Source organism: Ranitomeya imitator, chromosome 8 (assembly GCF_032444005.1).
Source record: "Ranitomeya imitator isolate aRanImi1 chromosome 8, aRanImi1.pri, whole genome shotgun sequence".
Classification (NCBI taxonomy): Eukaryota; Metazoa; Chordata; class Amphibia; order Anura; family Dendrobatidae; genus Ranitomeya; species Ranitomeya imitator.
The window spans coordinates 31,362,117-31,381,606 of NC_091289.1; the positions used below are offsets into that span (position 1 = coordinate 31,362,117).

The window sequence follows — 19,490 nt, forward strand, 5'->3', positions numbered from 1 at the left end:
CTTCCTCGTTTCCTGTCGCTACAAATGGTGACATGTTTGTTGTACGGAGGCAGGATACGTCTATTAACCAAGAAGTGTGTACAAGCAAAACTTGTCAGCCTCAGGTGTCGGAGTCTCCACCGTCCTGCGTCTTTTTTACTCTCAGAGTTTATATGACTATACTGTGAGAAAAGTGCAAAACAAATGTTCGTTATTGTTTTATTGGTCTTTGAAATCTTGTACAACAAATTTCACATTACTGAAAAACAAACATAAAGCTATAATATTCATGTAATAGCTCTGTAACAATAAGGCTGCCGTCACACTAGCAGTATTTGGTCAGTATTTTACATCAGTATTTGTAAGCCAAAACCAGGAGTGGAACAAATAGAGGAAAAGTATAATAGAAACATATGCACCACTTCTGCATTTATCACCCACTCCTGGTTTTGGCTTACAAATACTGATGTAAAATACTGACCAAATACTGCTAGTGTGACGGCAGCCTAAGGGTATGTGCACACGTTGTGGAATGGTGTGCGGATTTTTCCGCACTGATTTTGGTAAATCCGCAGGTAAACCGCACTGCGGATTTACCACAGAATTACCATGGTTTTTGTGCGGATTCCACCTGCGGTTTTACACCTGCGGATTCCTATTATGGAGCAGGTGTAAACCGCTGCGGAATCCGTACAAAGAATTGACATGCTGCGGAATATAAACCACTGCGTTTTTTTTTCTGCCGCATGTGCACTGCAGATTTTGTTTTCCATAGGTTTACATGGTACTGTACAATGCATGGAAAACTTCTGCAGATCCGCAGCGTCAAATCCGCTGCGGATCCACAGCAAAATCTGCAGCGTGTGCACATACCCTAAAGGGAAAATGTAAAAGAAAAATGCAGAGCCATTGTCAGTCAGGGCCAGGGGAGTAGTTACAGTCAGGGCCGGGGGATCGGTTACAGTCAGGGCCGGGGGAGCGGTTACTGTCAGGAGCGGGGGAGCGGTTACTGTCAGGAGCGGGGGAGTGGTCACAGTCAGGGCCGGGGGAGCGGTTACAGTCAGGGCCGGGGGATCGGTTACAGTCAGGGCCGGGGGAGCGGTCACAGTCAGGGCCAGGGCTGCGGTCACAGTCAGGGCCGGCGGAGCAGTTACAATCAGGGCCGGGGGAACGGTTACTGTCAGGGTCAGGAGAGCGGTTAAAGTCAGGGCCGGGGGAGTGGTTACAATCAGGGCCGGAGGAGCGGTTACTGTCAGGGCCAGGAGAGCAGTTACAGTCAGGGTCGGGGGAGCAGCTACAGTCAGGGCCGGGCGAGCGGTTACTGTCAGGGCCAGGAGAGCGGTTAAAGTCAGGGCCGGGGGAGTAGTTACAATTAGGGCCGGAGGAGCGGTTACTGTCAGGGCCAGGAGAGCAGTTACAGTCAGGGTCGGGGGAGCAGCTACAGTCAGGGCCGGGCGAGCGGTTACTGTCAGGGCCAGGAGAGCGGTTAAAGTCAGGGCCGGGGGAGTAGTTACAATTAGGGCCGGAGGAGCGGTTACTGTCAGGGCCAGGAGAGCAGTTACAGTCAGGGTCGGGGGAGCAGTTACAGTCAGGGCCGGGCGAGCGGTTATAGTCAGGGCCGGGGGAGAGGTTACTGTCAGGGCCAGGAGAGTGTTTACAGTGAGGGCCAGGGGAGTGGTTACAATCAGGGCCGGAGGAGCGGTTACTGACAGGGCCAGGAGAGCAGTTACAGACAGGGCCAGGGGAACAGTTACAGTCAGGGCCGGGCGAGTGGTTACAGTCAGGACCGGGGGAACAGTTACAGTCAGGGCCGGGGGAACGGTTACAGTTAGGGCCGGAGGAGCAATCACAGTCAGGGCCGGGGAGTGGTTACAGTCAGGGCCAGGGAGCTGTTACAGTCAGGGTCGGGGGAGTGGTTACAGTCAGGGCCGGGGGAGCGGTTACAGTCAGGGCCGGGGGAGCGGTTACAGTCAGGGCTGGGGCAGCGGTTACAGTCAGGGCCGGGGAGCGGTTACAGTCAGGGTCGGGGGAGCAGTTACATTCAGGGGAGTGGTTAGAGTCAGGGCCGGGGAGCGGTTACAGTCAGGGCCTGGGGAGCGGTTATAGTCAGGGCCAGGGGAGCGGTTACAGTCAGGGCCGTGGAAGCAGTTACAGTCAGGGATGGGGGAGCGGTTACAGTCAGGGGCAGGGGAGCAGTTACAATCAGGGTCGGGGAGCAGTTACATTCAGGGGAGTGGTTACAGTAAGGGTCGGGGAGCGGTTACAGTCGGGACCAGGGGAGCAGTTACAGTCAGGGCCAGGGGAGCGGTTACAGTCAGGGCTGGGGCAGCGGTTACAGTCAGGACCAGGGGAGCAGTTACAGTCAGGGCCAGGGGAGCGGTTACAGTCAGGGCTGGGGCAGCGGTTACAGTCAGGGCCAGGGAGCGGTTACAGTCAGGGCTGGAGCAGCGGTTACAGTCAGGGCCAGGGAGCGGTTACAGTCAGGGCTGGAGCAGCGGTTACTGTCAGGACCAGGGGAGCAGTTACAGTCAGGGCCAGGGGAGCGGTTACAGTCAGGGCTGGGGCAGCGGTTACAGTCAGGGCCAGGGAGCGGTTACAGTCAGGGCTGGGGCAGCGGTTACAGTCAGGGCCAGGGAGCGGTTACAGTCAGGGCTGGGGCAGCGGTTACAGTCAGGGCCAGGGAGCGGTTACAGTCAGGGCTGGAGCAGCGGTTACAGTCAGGACCAGGGGAGCAGTTACAGTCAGGGCCGGGGTGCGGTTACAGTCAGGGTCGGGGACACGGTTACAGTCACAGTCAGGGGGTGGTTGCACCCGCCGCTCTGTATAATCAACCAGAACAAGATACTAAACCACAGTCCGCACCCCCCATGACTGAATTCGGAATGGTGCTGGGGGAATAAAGTTAATTTTCTTCCCACAACGTTCGGCTAAGTGCAGGCGCCAAGCAAGTTAGTAACGCTATTAACCTGCAGATTAACCTCATATCTGCAGGTTAATAGCGTTTTTTCTGGTGACAGGTTCCCTATAAGGACCATGTTAGATATTACATATAGTGGCAGCTTATGTCTAGGTGCTCTGCATATTACAAATCCTGCAATCTTTGTTACTACAGTGAACCCGTTACTGTCAGCTGAAAATTTGTGATCGTCTTCAGTGATGTATTTTTAGTTGTTTTGGTCAAAAAGAAAAAAAAAATGATAATGTGGGGAAAAAAACTGTATTTATTGACGTCTGTTACTTATGCACGACACAGCGAATCCAGTGTGTCGTAAATACATGATTGCTGTGACCAGAGGAATTTGAGACTTATTTTTTGTGTGTGCTTGATTCGCAGAGGAAAAGGAAGCAGAGTTCCCAGGATCAGGATGACGCTCTCAGCGTGTGCAGCCTCGGCAGGAATGATGTGAGTTCTTGTTTTCTTTTAATTGACTTTTGTATCCAAGAAACTTGATGTTAATGGAGCTACGGCAGAGATGCAGATATCGCTGCTTCACTTTCACAGTTTGCTTCTGTTGGAGTGTGGAAAAAGAGATTAGGCAGCACAGAACATTGGCTTATGGTTATAAATTTAAAGGGGAACTTTACTTTCAAGTATGTTTTCAGATAAGTTGTCATGTGTTTGTCCATTAGGAATAGGGGATCTTTATCTTGTCCGTGGTCATTATAAATGGACAGGTTTTACATTTTTTCTGGTTGCAAGGAAAGGTACCTGCAGCTGTTGCAGAGGATAGGGAGCTCTTGGCAATGATGCTTCTTAGATTTGGGGGCTGCCTAAAACACAGTAGTGGGGGGTCTGGAAAAATGGATTGTAAGCGGGCATCTTTTTGCAGTAAAGGTTGTAATTTCCGTGCAGCTCCCTTTAGCACCTCCAGGACCTGTTGGGTGGGCCCCATTGCAAAATTTGAACATGGGCCCCCACCTGCATGTTGGTCAGATGTATGGGCCCTTGTAGCATTCTAGATCCTATATTGACATGCATGTTCGACCCCCATGTAATAATGTCCACCGTCCTGGCTGTTTCCTCCTTCTGTACCTGTTAGTGCCTTGTTTTTTGCTCATGTTTAATATATTTGTCTATGTTTGCCCCCTTTTCACATGTAAAGCGCCATGGAATAAATGGCGCTATAAAAATGTAAAATAATAATAATAATAATCTCACCCATCGTTGCCCCCATCCTGTAATAATGTCTCTTGTCCTAGGCCCTTTCTTGGTATAATGCCCCCCATCCTGTAATATCCCTCTTCCTGGTATAATGCTTCCCATCCTGGGCTCTTTCCTTGCATAATGTTCCTCATCTTGAGCTCCTTCCTTATATAATACTCCCCCTCCTGGGCCCCTTCCTTGTATATTGCTCTTCATTCTGGGCTTCTTCCTTGTATAATGCCCCCCATCCTGGGCCCCTTCCTTGTATAATGCTCCTCATTCTGGGTTTCTTCCTTGTATAATGCCCCCCATCCTGGGCCCCTTCCTTGTATAATGCCTCCCATGCAGGGCCCTTTCCTTGTATAATGCTCCTCATCTTGGGCCCATTCCTTCTATAATGCTCCTCATCTTAGTCCTATTTCTTGTATAATGCCCCCAAGCCTGGGCCTCTTCCTTGTATAATGCTCCTCATCCTGCACCTCTTCCTTTTTTAATGCTCCCCATCCGGGCCCCTTCCTTGTATAATGCTCCCCATCCTTGGCCTCTTCCTTGTATAATGCTCCTCCCCCTGGGCCCCTTCCTTGTATAATGCTTCTCATCCTGGGCCTCTTCCTTGTATAATGCCCCCCATCCTTGGCCTCTTCCTTGTATAATGCTCCTCCCCCTGGACCCCTTCCTTGTATAATGCTCCCCATCCTGGGCCTCTTCCTTGTATAATTCTCCCCCTCCTGGGCCCCTTCCTTGTATAATGCTCCTCATCCTGCACCCATTCCTTGTGTAATGCTCCCCACCCTGGGCCCCTTCCTTGTATAATGCTCCCCATCCTGGGCACCTTCCTTGTACAATGCTCCCCATCCTGGGCCCCTTCCTTGTATAATGCTCCCCATCCTGGGCCTCTTCCTTGTATAATTCTCCCCCTCCTGGGCCCCTTCCTTGTATAATGCTCCTCATCCTGCACCCATTCCTTGTGTAATGCTCCCCACCCTGGGCCCCTTCCTTGTATAATGCTCCCCATCCTGGGCACCTTCCTTGTACAATGCTCCCCATCCTGGGCCCCTTCCTTGTATAATGCTCCCCATCCTGGGCCTCTTCCTTGTATAATGCTCCCCATCCTGGGCCCCTTCCTTGTATAATGCTCCCGATCCGGGCCCCTTCCTTGTATAATGCTCCTCAGCAGGGCCCCTTCTTTGTATAATGCTCCCCATCCGGGCCCCTTCCTTGTATAATGCTCCCCTCCCAGGGCCAAGTTTAAGGTTCTTGTGCTTAGTACACATTATGATCAATTTGTATAAGCCCACCTACCACAATATGACGACCTCAATGTAAATCCATTTAAGAATATTAAACCCATTTTAATAGCCTCAGCAACATATACCGAATATTAGCAGTAAGTTAGCAAAATATCTTCTAAATGATTCTAACAACATAACATTTTCGTGTATATAAGCGCACAGGGGGCTTCTTTATCCTTCACGTTTGCTTTTGCATTGCATTCACAGCAGATTTGCACCTGCCCATTTTTTTACTTTATTCGGAGGTGCTGAGTAACCTTGTCATTCGCACTGCAATAATACTGTTACTGATAACGATTCAGGGCACAACTCCAACGTGAAAATTAATTTTAAAAACATGGGCATTACTCACCCTTCCCAGGTCCAGCAGTGAGTCCCAGTGTCTGTTATAGTCTGCAGCTCTGACGTCATTCATGACACATGTATCATTTATTTATGCGATGCTTCACTGATCATAATATAAAGGCGAATGTGTATTCTTACACTGTGCTAATATTATTTGCAGGCATTTTTGCAGCCATAATCAATTACATTTGCATTTGAAAGTGCCCTGCCATGTAATAATTAGTGATGTATAAGTTTCATCCTGGTGGGAAGTCTTTAAATGCAAAATAATTATTTGCCCGCTTGTTCTGTCCAACATCAATCTCTGCCGGCTCAGAGTGGTCGCAGCTCGCTCCTGCCGGCGATTCTGCGGCTTCTGCTGAAATCAAAGATGGGCGTCTCTGTTGATGTCATGCTGATTGACAGCCGGATCCCTGCTGCCAATCAGCATAACGTCAACAGTCATGCCCCTTAAAATTTCAGAGCAGAAGAGGAAAAGCTGCTCTATTGACGTTAAATAGCAAAATTGCCAGCAGGATTGGTCAGTGACTACCTGCCTGTCAGTTCTTAGGCCCAGGAGAAGAAAAATATTGTACCGGATGACCCCCCAGGGCTCCTTCTCACTTGCGTGAAATACGGCTGAGTCTCGCAGGTTAAAACCCGGCTCTGCCGCCGGCACTCCAGAGCGGAGCGTGCGGCCGCACAGCAATACATGGAGCTGCACGCTCCGCTCCCAAGTACCGGCGGCAGAGCTGGGTTTTAACCTGCGAGACTCGGCCGTATTTCACGCAAGTGAGAAGGAGCCCTTAAATTCTCATTTGCTCAGTGCTGGTACGCAGGAGTACTACGAGACGGGTATCATTTTTATTGTTGTTCTACGATCTATACAGCCATACAAATAATTTGCTTGGTAAATTCACCCTGACAGTCATGTCCCTAAACACTATTAACTTGCTGATTTATTGTTAATCTGCAGACTAATAGCATTCCAATGCTGCCCGGCCGGCCGCCATGCTGAATGAGTGGCTTCAGGGAGAAAGTTAACTTTATTCCTCCCAGGAGCTGCCAGCTTTCAGTCATAGAGGTGCACCGGTGTGTCTACAGTCACCGAGCAGTACACAGTGAGCGGCGGTTATAAGCTGTCCCCAGCACTTTGATTGATAGCTCTCTCTGCAGCGTATCTGCGCAGAACAAGTTGTCAGTCAAAGTGCCAAGGCGTTCTTACACCTGCCATCACATTGTAGTGACTGAAGCTGCTCCTGCACAACCCTACGACTGAAAGCCGGCGGCTCCAGGGAGGAATAAAGTTAGTTTTCTTCCATGAGCCGCGATTTCAGTACAGAAGCCGGGCAGTATTGTAATGCTATTAACCTGCAGATTGACCACATATATGCAGGTTAATAGCATTTGAGGACATGACAGGTTCCTTTTAAGATCTTCTTTGTGCAAAAAAACTGGTCTGCATTTGTCCAGCTTTAGGCAACGTTAACTTGATTTCCTCGTGAGGTGTGTCTATAGGATTACAAACAAGAAAACATCCAGGGATCGCAGCCCGAGGCTCAGCATGGCAATGCCTTCTTCATTCTACACATACATGTCAGCTACAGATACATACAACTACAGACATTCTCCTAAGAACTTCTACCAACTTCAGAGGTGTCTCCACCTTTCCTTCTCTTCGCTAAGACTTTGTGCTATTGATTCTTTGTTACCTTTTTGCTCGCCTATATAAGGTACGTGCCAGATACTGAAATTGAAAATATTCTAGTGATCTGTGCACAAACATCTATACATATCGCGAGAATATTTCCAATTTTAGCATTAAGAACGTACGTCATTATGTGACTCCTAGAAGTGATAGAACAACACACTTCTGTACACAATGTCATCTGTATACTTAGGCTTGGATATTGGGACGCTTCATTCAATGTGGGCAGAAATCACTTTGAAGGTGGTGACAAAAGAAAGTGAGTTCTGCCAAATACTCTTTTACATTCTTATTGCCCGAGTCACTTGCTACATGACGCAGACAAATACCCTGGAGATATATGTGACATTGAGAACAATTTTCTCTTACTTTTACAGTATTTTTGTTATGCCAGTAATACGTTTTCTGTAACCATCCATAAACGTAAGTGAAGCCCGTGGGATACCGTCTGCAAATTTTAAGTTATTTGGTATAGAATGTTTTGCAATGTAGTAGATAAAGCCGTCGCAATCAGTTTTTTTTAAATTATTCTTATGGATCTAAAATGGAAAAATCAAACAAATTGTTTTGATTAAAAAAGGAATTATTTTGTGTCTCCAATTTCTCTGTAAATCTATGCATCTCCATGGTAACAGACTACAAACAAACTTTGTGTAGTCTGCTGCTGTCATCATACTACTTTCTATTTCCCCCCTTCTTCTTCCCCTTCTTCTTGCTTACATACTTCCATTAGGACAGTGTTCCCCAACTCTGGTCCTCAAGAGCCACAAACAGGTCATGTCTTCAGGATTTCCTTAGTATTCCACAGGCGATGGAATTATCACCTGTGAAATACTAAGGAAATCCTGAAAGCATGACCTGTTGGTGGCTCTTGAGGACTGGACTTGGGGAACACTGCATTAGGATATTAAGAGGTGAGAGATGGATGGAGGAGAGTGTGACTGCAGGACTGGGAGATAGAGATAATGATGGTAGTTTAGTTTATGGAGAATTTTAAAGAATATTATTTGCTAAGCTGCGTCATTTTTCATTTTTGTTGCATTTAGGCAAAAAAAAACCCACAAACAAACAAAAAAATCAAAAATAATCAATGTAGTTTTATGCGTGAAAGGTAAGGCTGGGTTCACAATAGTGTTCAGAGTTCAAGGATTAGTATCCATGATTGGCTTCCTTTTTTGTGACTGTCATTTTATTAGAAAAAATAGCTCAGTATGCCACCATCATGTTTACAGAGGTTGTCCACTACTTAGACAACCCTTTCTGAATCCCTGGTAAAATAATACCATCTATACTCACCTCCGCTGCGGTGTCAGCAGTGGCTCTCCCGGGGCTCCCATGACATTGTTATGTCATGCAATCCCTGAAGTCAATCATCCCTGGCTTCACTCTCCTCTCCTACAGACGTAATTGACATCCGGGGAAGTGAAAGAGCAGCCGCAGCTCTGACTTACTTTGGATGTCTTGATTTGTCTGAAGGATTGGAGAGTGAAGCCAGCGCTGATTGTCAACAGGGATCACATGACATAATAATGTCATGGGAGCCCCGTGAGAGCCACTGCTGACACCGCGGCGGAAGGTGAGTATAGGTGGTATTATTTTACAAGAGGGTAACATAGGGATTGAGAAGGTGTTGTCCAAGTAGAGGAGAACCCATTCAATGGAGGCCTTGACGTGTGAATCTATCCGTAAGAAGAACCCATACACGGTAGATAGCTGTTGGCCGAACGATGGATGGCCAGCAGCTTTCTCTTCCGACTCCTCCATATATAGGAGTGCTCGCTCAGTCTGTGCTCTCTATGAGGGAGCTGCTGTCGGACTAATGTGCATTGTCTCGGCAGATTTTCAAGAGACCGTTCTAACAAGTAACAGGTGAACGCAGTGTCTTCACTTCCATTGTCCCAACATTAGAAAACGACGTCTCAGGCTGGAGACATTTGGATGAGCTTAGAGGGTAAAGGTTGAGGATTGAGTATGTATACAAACCCTTCAACCTGCCGAGCTTAGGGCTCAAAATCAAGTGCTCATGGAACATGTCAAAAACAGCGGTGTGAGAGACGACTGTCATCAGTCTGGAGGGAAATAAAAGGAAGAAAATACAAGAAAGAGTCCAGTAAGGAAGTTAAGAAGTTGAATTTAAGGTGCATCTGACCAAGTTGCGGGAGAATATTGGTCTACAGAAATGGGCTGCAGAACCTTTCTAAGTCTAGATCCAGACAGAACCTAGGATAAGAAACAATGAGAAAATGCCTTGTATTAATAAATAAATAACAATAGTACATGTAAATGACATAGGGGACTTAGTGGACACTATTTTGATCAAAAGAGAGTAAAAGCCACCCCACCGCGTCAAGGTGACCCCAATCGAGATGGTCCCTGACTATAGTACTAAACCTTTCTATGTGCTATCAGGCCTCAAAATAGACCCAAGGGGGACTGTTTTAACATTTGCCCATGGAAAGTTAAAGTTGGTTAAGTTTAGATCCGGGCACAGAGTAAACAGATTGTCAACTTTTGTGAGTCAATTTTTTTTTTTTGCTTTTTTACTTCCTTTTTGCAATTGGGTTCATTAAAAATGTTGCACCTTTTCCTTCTCTATCCTCTGAGTCGGGGCGTTTGTAACTCTTTTATCTGTCTTTTTCTGAGCCCCTCTCAGCTGATTGATGATCACACACCACATTAAAGTAGAATAAGGAAACGAAAAGCCAAAGAGTACGGACTCTCCCATCAGACCGTGAAAACAAGCTCATTGATGGAGTCTCAGTGAACTCGCTCCGCAGCTAGAAATAGATAGTACAACACATAGGCTATAGCAGGCAAATGGCATGAAATATTTACTGAGACCCAATTGTAAAAAGGATTTTTAGCCCCCAAAGCAAACATGTAAGTAAATAAATAAATACAATTTCCACAGAGGTGGACAAGCCACTTTAGATACCGGTCTCTACTTTTGAAAAGGAGGCTGAATTTGAGGTTTTATTGCTCATTGTTGGATAGTCATAAGCGGTCAGAAGTTAAGATATCAGTAAGCGTTCGTGCTAACGTCAGTGTTACTAGGGCTGATCTCGGACCGCGATGCACGGCCCGGCCGCGGCTCTCCCGACCTGAGCGTCACAGCCTCATAGATACAATATAATTGATACTGTCATGCTTCGGTCAGTCCGAGATCAATCCGATTAGCACAGACGTCTGCATGATCCCTAACTTTTATGCATGTATTAACACTAGAAGTCCCAGAGAGGGGTCATTTAACATTTCTACCTTTGGAGCCTTTGGAGCTCGAAATTTCTGGGACTTCTAGTGTTAAAGGCGTTGTCCAGTCTTAGGCTACAAGTCTGCAGTCACTGTGTGTAACTGCAGACTTCTTATTCCTCACATCACGCATACTGCTCGCTGTGAGAAGTCTCAGGTATCGGGAGCACAGGCGTGTGACCGCCAGTATGTGATTTGCATACACGTGGGCACAGGCCGACTAGCTGAGCGTGGCCTTGCACAATGCAAATTTATTGAAAGTCTAGTCGGAATGTGGCCAGAAGAATACAAATCGCATACTTGAGGTCACATGATGGCCCGACCCCGGAGAATCCTGGCAACGCTCGATGTGAGACACATAGAATGACTGCAGACTTTTTGCCTAACCTGGACAACCCCTTTAAAGTAGAAAATTCCTTTAAAGCCTGGCCATTTATAGTTTAAAGTGGTCTTGGGTTTTCGTGGAGCTAGGTTTGTGATTCTGTGTAGCAAGCGATGAAATACTTTAATATAAAGTGAACGGTTTGAACACGTCGACCTCATCTATCAGAACCGAGATGGTATCGAGTCCTATCAGCTTTTGTGTTTACAGAGCGGTGCGAATATTCAGTAAAAACTTGGCCGGTGAGAATAGAGGAATATAATGGGAATACACAGGGGAGCGCAGAGCTGACTGGTGCTGAAAGGAGCAGATCTTGTGATTTGGCTCAAAGCTTTGGAAATGGAACAGAACAAAACCAGGAAAGGTATTTATAGTGACTCCGCATTCTTGGTTATATTTCATTGTATGCATTCTTCCCCCCCTAATTCCTCCCCAATAAATAGACTTAAGAGCAAAGACTAAAATAAATGACAGCGCACATTCCTTCCCAAACATCTGTGTTTCTTCTTCACTTTTATTTCAGTAATATCGGAAATAGGGATCTGTCAGTTTGTGTGAGCTCAAAGCTCTTTTTATATCCATGTCCCAAATATTTGTATGTAAAGGTTTGATGTGCGCCTTTTATTTAGAGAAGCCGATGGTCAATGGAAATTTTCAAACCCGCATGTCTTTTTTCGGGATCTGCAAAAAAAAAAAAAAGTATTTGATCTTTGGAATTACTGGAAAGGTGAATGGCGGCAAAGTTTTAAGGTCGGACAAACCTCAAAACCTCAAAATGGAAAGTTTTATATACAAGTGTGATCTTTGTTGTGCAAACCAGAGGCAAGACAACGAGCAAGCTAAGTAGGTGCCTGGTTATGAGGCCATTTTAATAGTAGGATCAAAGTGATCTGTGTGAGATAGAGCACTGCCTTTAAATTACTTTTTTTTAAATTAAATACATATATTTTGGGCTGAAAAACAAAACATTTTTAACACAATTTTGGAAAAATTTGGATCATTTGGTTCCTACAGCCTCTATGCACCACTGTACATAACGAACTGTTTTGCCACATGTTTAGTGAGGGAGTTGGTGCGGTGAAACCGAGGAGTGAGGATCTGTTGATGAGGTCCTGGTGCCCCTGTGTAGATGGCCTATGGAGATTGGAGATGGGTTGCTGACTGGAGATTGATACATGTGCTACGGTTGTGATGGCTATCATCTGGATGTGAGGAACTATCTTAAGGACTGTTGTTATCATCTGGAACGGGAGACATGTGCTACGGTCGTAGTATGGACCATGGACTACAGACTATAATGGCAGGAGATGCCAAAAGCTGTTGGCCAACCAAAAGGCGGGAGACAGTGGGTATCACCTGGTACGGGGGCAGTGAAACTACTAATCCCGGGTTGGGAACTTGTAGACTGCGGGCATTGTATTGTGGCCATCTCTCCGGAATTGCTGTACGACCAAGAATGTAAGGAATAAAAATAGTTACATGGTTATCCTGCCTTACTACAACCCACAACCTCAGATCTTCACACAGACTAAACCCATGTATTGCTTCTATAGATAGTAATGCACATTAGGTTAATGGGGTTGTGCAAGATTAGAAGAACATTGCTGATTTCTTCTGGAAACAGTGCCACAAATTTTTATGGATTGCGTCTGGTATTGCAGCTCAGCTCAGTTGAAATGAATGGGGCTGGTATGGTATGTTACACTAGTGGAGCCGTGTTGCACTGTTTTTGCCAGTAAGCCACCATTTTTTTTCTAATTCTTTAAATCACCATTATAGACGATTGAGTGGGATTGGTTGATAATCTAATGTACATACCGGTAACCTGACTTTCCCTGTATTAGGGCTCACCTGATGAGATGGAGCGAATGATCCAAAGGTCAGGGTGAACATATGAAACTAAAGCGTAGGCACAACAGTGAGGAACCTGGACATTTAGCTGTGCTGTATGGCAAGCAAAGAAGCAAAGTAGGACACCAGGAAGCCAAAGAGCCAGACATGTAAACAAGCTCAGGAGAGCAGATGAAGGGTTAAATGGAAGGTCTGAATCAGGATGTAGATGCAGGATGGAGAAACACAGGAGTTGGCAGACATGATTGCATTATAGTGTGAATAGTCTCAAACTAAAAGTTCGTATTGCTTACATCAGGCAACGAGTTAATCAGCAGGTCTGAGGAGCAGTATTTGCAAGTTGTTGAAATCACATGAGTTTGCAGACAAGATTGCAAGCAGCTATGTGTAGTTTGTTCTTCAATAAAGACGAGTATTTGTCCAAAAAGATATCACAAATTTAATAATAATAATAATAATAATAATAATAATATTATTGCCTTCAGCTCGATCTCAAGCCATGGAAATTTGATGGATGAATGCTCTGTAGGAAGATCGATCTTGTGCAAACCTAGATAGGTCCACCAGGGTCTTCTCCACCATTATCTTGATAGTATCAAGCCATCGGGTTGCTGGTCTTCCTCTTCGCCTTGTTTCGGCTATTTTTCCGACCATGAAACAAGCTGAAAAATTACAGTGAGCGCTTACAGCAATTGGATACATTTACATGTGACAATTATTTTGTCCCAGTATTTTCTTGGTCCCTTTTTCCATCTTTCGCCCATACAATTCTCCATTCATTCATCCATTATCTTGAGTATTACATTATTTCTACACTTTCCTTACATGTTTGGAAGCCGAGTGGAATATTCCCGTTTGGCTTAAATTCAAGGACTTAAACCTTGATAGAAATCACATTCTCTTTAGCTATTGATGTTTTTCATTACAAGGACGTAGATTTTGACAAGTAAATTACACGCTGATCCGGAAAGGCTTTGATTCAAAGGGACTTTTAACGAAAACACTGCTTGTGTGATAGAACTGTTCTTGGTGTTTATGATCCAGTGCATTTTGGATCCATGTGACCAAGAGGTTCAGAATCATTGAAGAACCTGAACGGAGAAAAGGGCTTTTCTTAATCAGTTTCCAAGTGATTACATTTTCCCTTCATTAACCACCGGTGTAATGTATTATTATGTATGGCCCATTCGGATGATTGGACAACTTTGTAATTAAGTTTATACAGGGGGCTTCCTTTCAGGACCCTCCTCTACACGTTTATTTTGCCCTTATAACATATATGAACTAAAGTTGTCTTCATGCCACCATCTGTCAAGGTTTCCTTCAGTAGTTTTTTTTTTTTTTTGCAGCATTTATTTGCTTGTAAAAAAAAAATCACAAGAATTTAATAATTTTGTTGCAGGAATTTTTTCTTGTGCTTTTTTGGTGCATAAATTCATTTTTAGGTGTATTTTAACCAAAAAAGTCCATGGTATTTTTTTTTAAGTATCACATTTAGGACATGAAGCATTTGGGGGGAAAAAACGGTAGGACACAAATGCACCAAAAGTGTAAAAAAAAAATGCACAAGTGTTCACACTTAAGTATTGACTTACAACTAGGTCAGTGTGCACAAAGCCACATTTAAAGGGTTTGTCACAAGCTATATCTTCAGCAGCACCACTGCTCCCAAGTGTTTTGGCTCACCTGGTAAGGAGGGTCCTCCAAGCCCAAGGTCAAGGTGGACAAATGGGTCCCGTGTTAACAATGCTCTACTCCAGTAATCCCAGCAAGTGCTTACAAGCTCAATAGTAAAGAGCTTGTAAGCACTCTGCCTGTTCGTCCACCATTACTGCAACGTTTAGTAACCAAACACAGAGAAAGTCAGGGATAGGAGGAGAAAGGGAGAAAATAGAACTAGTAAGTCAATTGCAGACTTGCTTGATTTCTCACTTTCTACCTGTCTGTAAACATGAAAATAACCCCTTAAGTAGTATTGCGATAGCATTTTTTCAGATTAGACATCTTGGAAACTGACCAGCACCACCAGTTACCAGTGTTCAAGATCAATTTCTGTAGGAATAGCTATGGATAGCATGGAGACACCAACCACTTTTTACACAAGGTTCCAATGAATAATTAATTTTTGAAACTTTTAACATTTGTCCGGTGTAAAGGATTGGTGGTGTGATGAAGTTTGAACATTTTATTTTATATATATGATGATCTACAGATGGGATATTTGAGAAGAACGCGATCACTAGTACGCAGGTTCGGACTGGCCCACAGGAGAACAGGAGAATCCTCCGGTGGGCCCCTGTACAAGTGTGGATCACCATTCTCTTATATGAGCAGTACTTGACATTATATACTTGAATCACTCTGTACAGACAAAGGCTTCATCTTATTCATTGAACAATCTACCCTAACCCTAAGGGGGTCCTAGAGTTGGTTACTGGTGGGCCCTTGGCACCTCAATCCGACCTTCTAGTAATAATACTTCTCTACTGGATTTTTTAACAAAATATTTATGCTAAACCTCAGTGTACACTATTTCTGAATTGTTCCCTTATAATGGCGATTTGTGATCTAGGTGAACACTCAGACAACATATTTCTCTTGAGGATCAATTAGGAGCCATCTGTTCTGTCAGACGGAATTTCTCCCACTTCATGTGTTGGCGTGACATGACATGTCTGTCGGTGCTTGGTTTGTGCACACAGAAGGTTGTTTTTGTGTATTTACATTCTTAAGAATTAGCTGGGGTAGGACCGAGCACAACAATAGGGTTTATTATCATTTCACACTTTATTTGCCAATCTCCTAATGCGGTAAGAAATAAAAACAGGAGCAGTATGGGGGGCTTCTACACCCCCGGTACTTAATTAATATTGTTTAGAAATAATTTGGGGGAATAAAGGTGTTTTAACACAAAGATATGCACATGCTATAACAGTTAATCACTGAATAACTTACTGATCGGGGTCCGAAGATCCTGATCACATTTACCGTACATTAAGATTTATTAAGAATTGATTGTGTAAAGAACAATTGTCATCAGGCAAAGCACTTAAAGGGGCTTTCTACAGCTTTAAAGTTGATGACTAATCCATCTGCAGATATGTCATAAATGCTCGAGATGAGAGTAAACTTTTAAAATAAACTTTTGGGATCTGTAGACACCACTAGGGGAAGCTTAGGAGCTCAGTGTATACAACTTACACATTGAACTTTATAATTACACAGTATGCAGTAAGCTCAAGCATGCTGAAGACACCCTGTTAGTACTCGAGCATGCTCAGATAACGCCGTATCCGAGCCCGTTCGCTCATCACTAATGATACACTATGAAGGTCCAGCCAGGGATCATAAGGAGAGACAAGACTAGTCCGGCTCTACACCCAGCCGGATCTTTCAAGCGTCGCTGCAGGTGATTGACTGGTCTTTCCCTTTTCTGTACATAGGTATAGACCTGTCAATCACCAGTTGCAGCGCTGGGAAGAGCCGGCCAGGGGCGGAGCCGGACTAGTGGACTAGTCTGGTCACTCCCAATGGCTGGATCTTCTTAAAACTATATTATCTCTCAAATGCCAGAAATCAGGCATTCGGGGACGTCGGTGGCTGCACCTTTAAAAGTTTTCTAGTTGGAAAACCGAAAGATTACACACCTTCTCTGTAACTGAAGGAACCTGAGTTTTCTTGGCTGTTGTGCGTTTGGGAGAATTAAGCATTTTAGAATAATATCTTTTGTTTTTTTACTCATTTGGTCTACTTTCTGCTTCATTTATTCTTCTTTAATAGATTGTGTTGGTTTTTTTTATCACTGCAAAGTTCAATACACGCATGATAGAGATTGAGCCGAAATCTGTCTTCTGTTATATAGGAAATAGATTGGACAGCTCCAGGAGAAATGTACAGGAGATAAATGACTTGTCCAGGTCTCCTACAACCACTGTTATCAGTGTGGGCTTCTGCTTTGTCGGTTGCCATGCCTTCTCTCCCCCAGACACTGGGTGTCTTTGATCTACTCCGCTCCATAAATAAGATGATTTGTTACCAGCTAGTCATCCCTAAGTCTTGGGGGCTTCACCTTCAATAATCAGATAATACACCCATAGTAGTACTTTTGAGTTAATTTAAAGGGGTATTCTCAAATTTGGAAGTTATTCCCTACACATAGGATAGGGGATAACTTCCAAATTGCTGGGGGATCCGACCACTGGGGCCAACACGGATCCTGAGAACTTGGGTCCTGAAGATCCATGTGTGAATGGAGCGAAGGTCAATCATGCGGACTGTCCCGCACTGCCCATGGCTCCGTTTACACAGATCTAAACATCCACTGATCTGCAACTTTTTTTTCTGATCGGCTTTTCTTCATTAGCCTGCGTACTCGGACAGACCACTCTTAATGATGGGCATTAAATGATCTGCAGCAGATCGTTCAGTGTGCATAATCTGCCATTGTTCTCGGCAGCGCGAGTCCTATTTACATAAAACAAGAACGTTGATGTTTTATGCAGCACAAAAGATCATTTCACCTGATGAACCCAGAGGCTCATAGTTGAATGTGTGGATCGGTGAGGGGTTCCATTCCTAGTTTTAGCTATGAAAAACTACTTGCAAAAGCTTGTGAGTGTGACCAGGGCATGAGGTCTAATGGACACTATAGAGTCTTGTGAAAGGTGGCTGTATGGCTCCTTAGTAGACCCCGTATCTATAGAGATTCTCCCTTACAATTAAAGAAAATCCATTATTAGATTTTTGATACCTAATATGAGAGTAGTATAATTTAGGTTCAGAGACTCCGATTCTAGTCATTTATAACTTACTGGGCTTCTTAATGTAGTTTTTATAAAATCATTGATTTATCAGCAAGAGTTTATCGCTGCAGGACTAGGTGTCTCGTGCCTCCTAGTCCAACCACGCCCCCAGCACTGATTGGCAGCCTTCTGCCTATGCACATTGTACAAAGAAATTTGCCAATCAGTGGTGTGGGAGGCAGGGTTACACAGAGCCCAGCATTCAGAGAGCTGCTAGATCTGCAGCAGGTAAAACAGTTTTTAACTAAAGCTGCAGAAAACAGTAAAGTAAGTGGTACATCACTGGAAACAGGGTCCCTGCCCCTGCATCATAATGCTGTCAGATGGAGGGGAACCTAAACCTGCCGACAGATTTCCTTAATGCTTCTCTCATAAAATACCTCTATGGATATATAATCTTATGTTGTGTGCTTCTTCCTATGATATTAGAAGCAGATGTAAAGGTCGTGTAGACTTCTGTGGCACTCCTATCTCTGCTTCTTACGACACAGCTGTGTGCACTCTCCCATAGAAATGACTGTGATTCTGTGAATGTTCATCCACGCAGAATTGACTGGGGTGAGAACTAGTAGTGGAAAACGACTTTTGGTTCGCGATTATGGTATTTTTCCCATTTAATTCATGCATTCATTTATGCTATGTGCCACCGGCGCTCGCACACTGGCCTCTGACACAAAGTGTATGGGCAAAAGTGATATCGTTACAATTGTTTTGTCCCCATACGGCAACCCATCTGTTTACACAGGGCGGTGCGCTGACGACGATGATACTTATGCCGGTTTACACAGGGCGATGCGCTGACGACGATGATACTTATGCCGGCATGAACGATCTGTGTTATGTTCGTTCATCTGGTGATCTGCGGTCTGCTTACCCGAACCAATCGGGGGAAAGTATTCTTAGTCCATGTTTTCTGATGGGAAAAGGACTAACATTAGTACGATCATTCTGACCCCATACAGCAATGTGTTATATTCAGCACATCCCCCGTTTTCCTGCAACGATTTTGATGCGGGTGTAAACAGTCCGGTCACTCGGCGAACAATTGTTTTGCTTGTTTGCCGGGTGATTGCCGTGGAACGCTCATTAGTCTGATCTATAGCTGCCGTTAGGAGTGACTAACGAGTAGTCGCGTCCGACTGTTGTGAATGTGGGTGGATGTGCAGCTGCATAGGGGCTCTTTAGGAAAAGGGGCTCAACACCATGTTTAAAAAAAAAAAAGTAATATTAAGAGGGCCACTAAATCTCTACTACTGGATTGCATGTGAAGTATTGTTCGTGATTAGAATGGCTTAGATTTACTGGCGTGTTAAAATCTGCTTAAAAAATTAGTGCATCCTTAAAGGATCTGCCAGAAAAGACGAGCAACAAAACAAGGGGGCACATACTTTTTTGCATAGGGGTCCTATGTGGTCTTAGGCTGTTTGTATCCACTCCTGATGTGAATATTACTGCTCGTATATCTCATGCAAATCAGACGACAGTCGGTGACATGCAGCCGCAGCCACACTTCATTAATTAGGTGCTAAATGCTGTTATGCTTCATTTCTATCAGGGGGTTACACCCAAGCTGAGGTCACGGTGTTAATAAGCACGCTTCCTCTTTCTTTGTCTAAAAGCCCTTCTGTGTCACATGTGAAGAGGTGTCAGAGACAATCCCCATCCTCTGCAATATTCGCTTTCTGAAAAGTTCTTTACAACAACTGGCAATATATGACGCTGGGTGCTGGAGAAGCGCTAGACTGACATAAAGCGTGAA

At 44.7% G+C, this 19,490-nt stretch overlaps 1 protein-coding gene across 2 annotated transcripts in view; it reads left to right on the forward strand.

Moving 5' to 3' along the window:
* Window positions 1-19,490, forward strand: part of ARHGEF3 (Rho guanine nucleotide exchange factor 3) — a 289,077-nt gene that overhangs the window by 132,000 nt on the left and 137,587 nt on the right. For both annotated transcript variants that reach the window (XM_069736683.1, XM_069736684.1), the window contains one exon: window positions 3,314-3,382. In XM_069736683.1, the coding sequence (XP_069592784.1) occupies window positions 3,314-3,382 (69 nt within the window). The remainder of the gene's footprint in view (window positions 1-3,313; window positions 3,383-19,490) is intronic.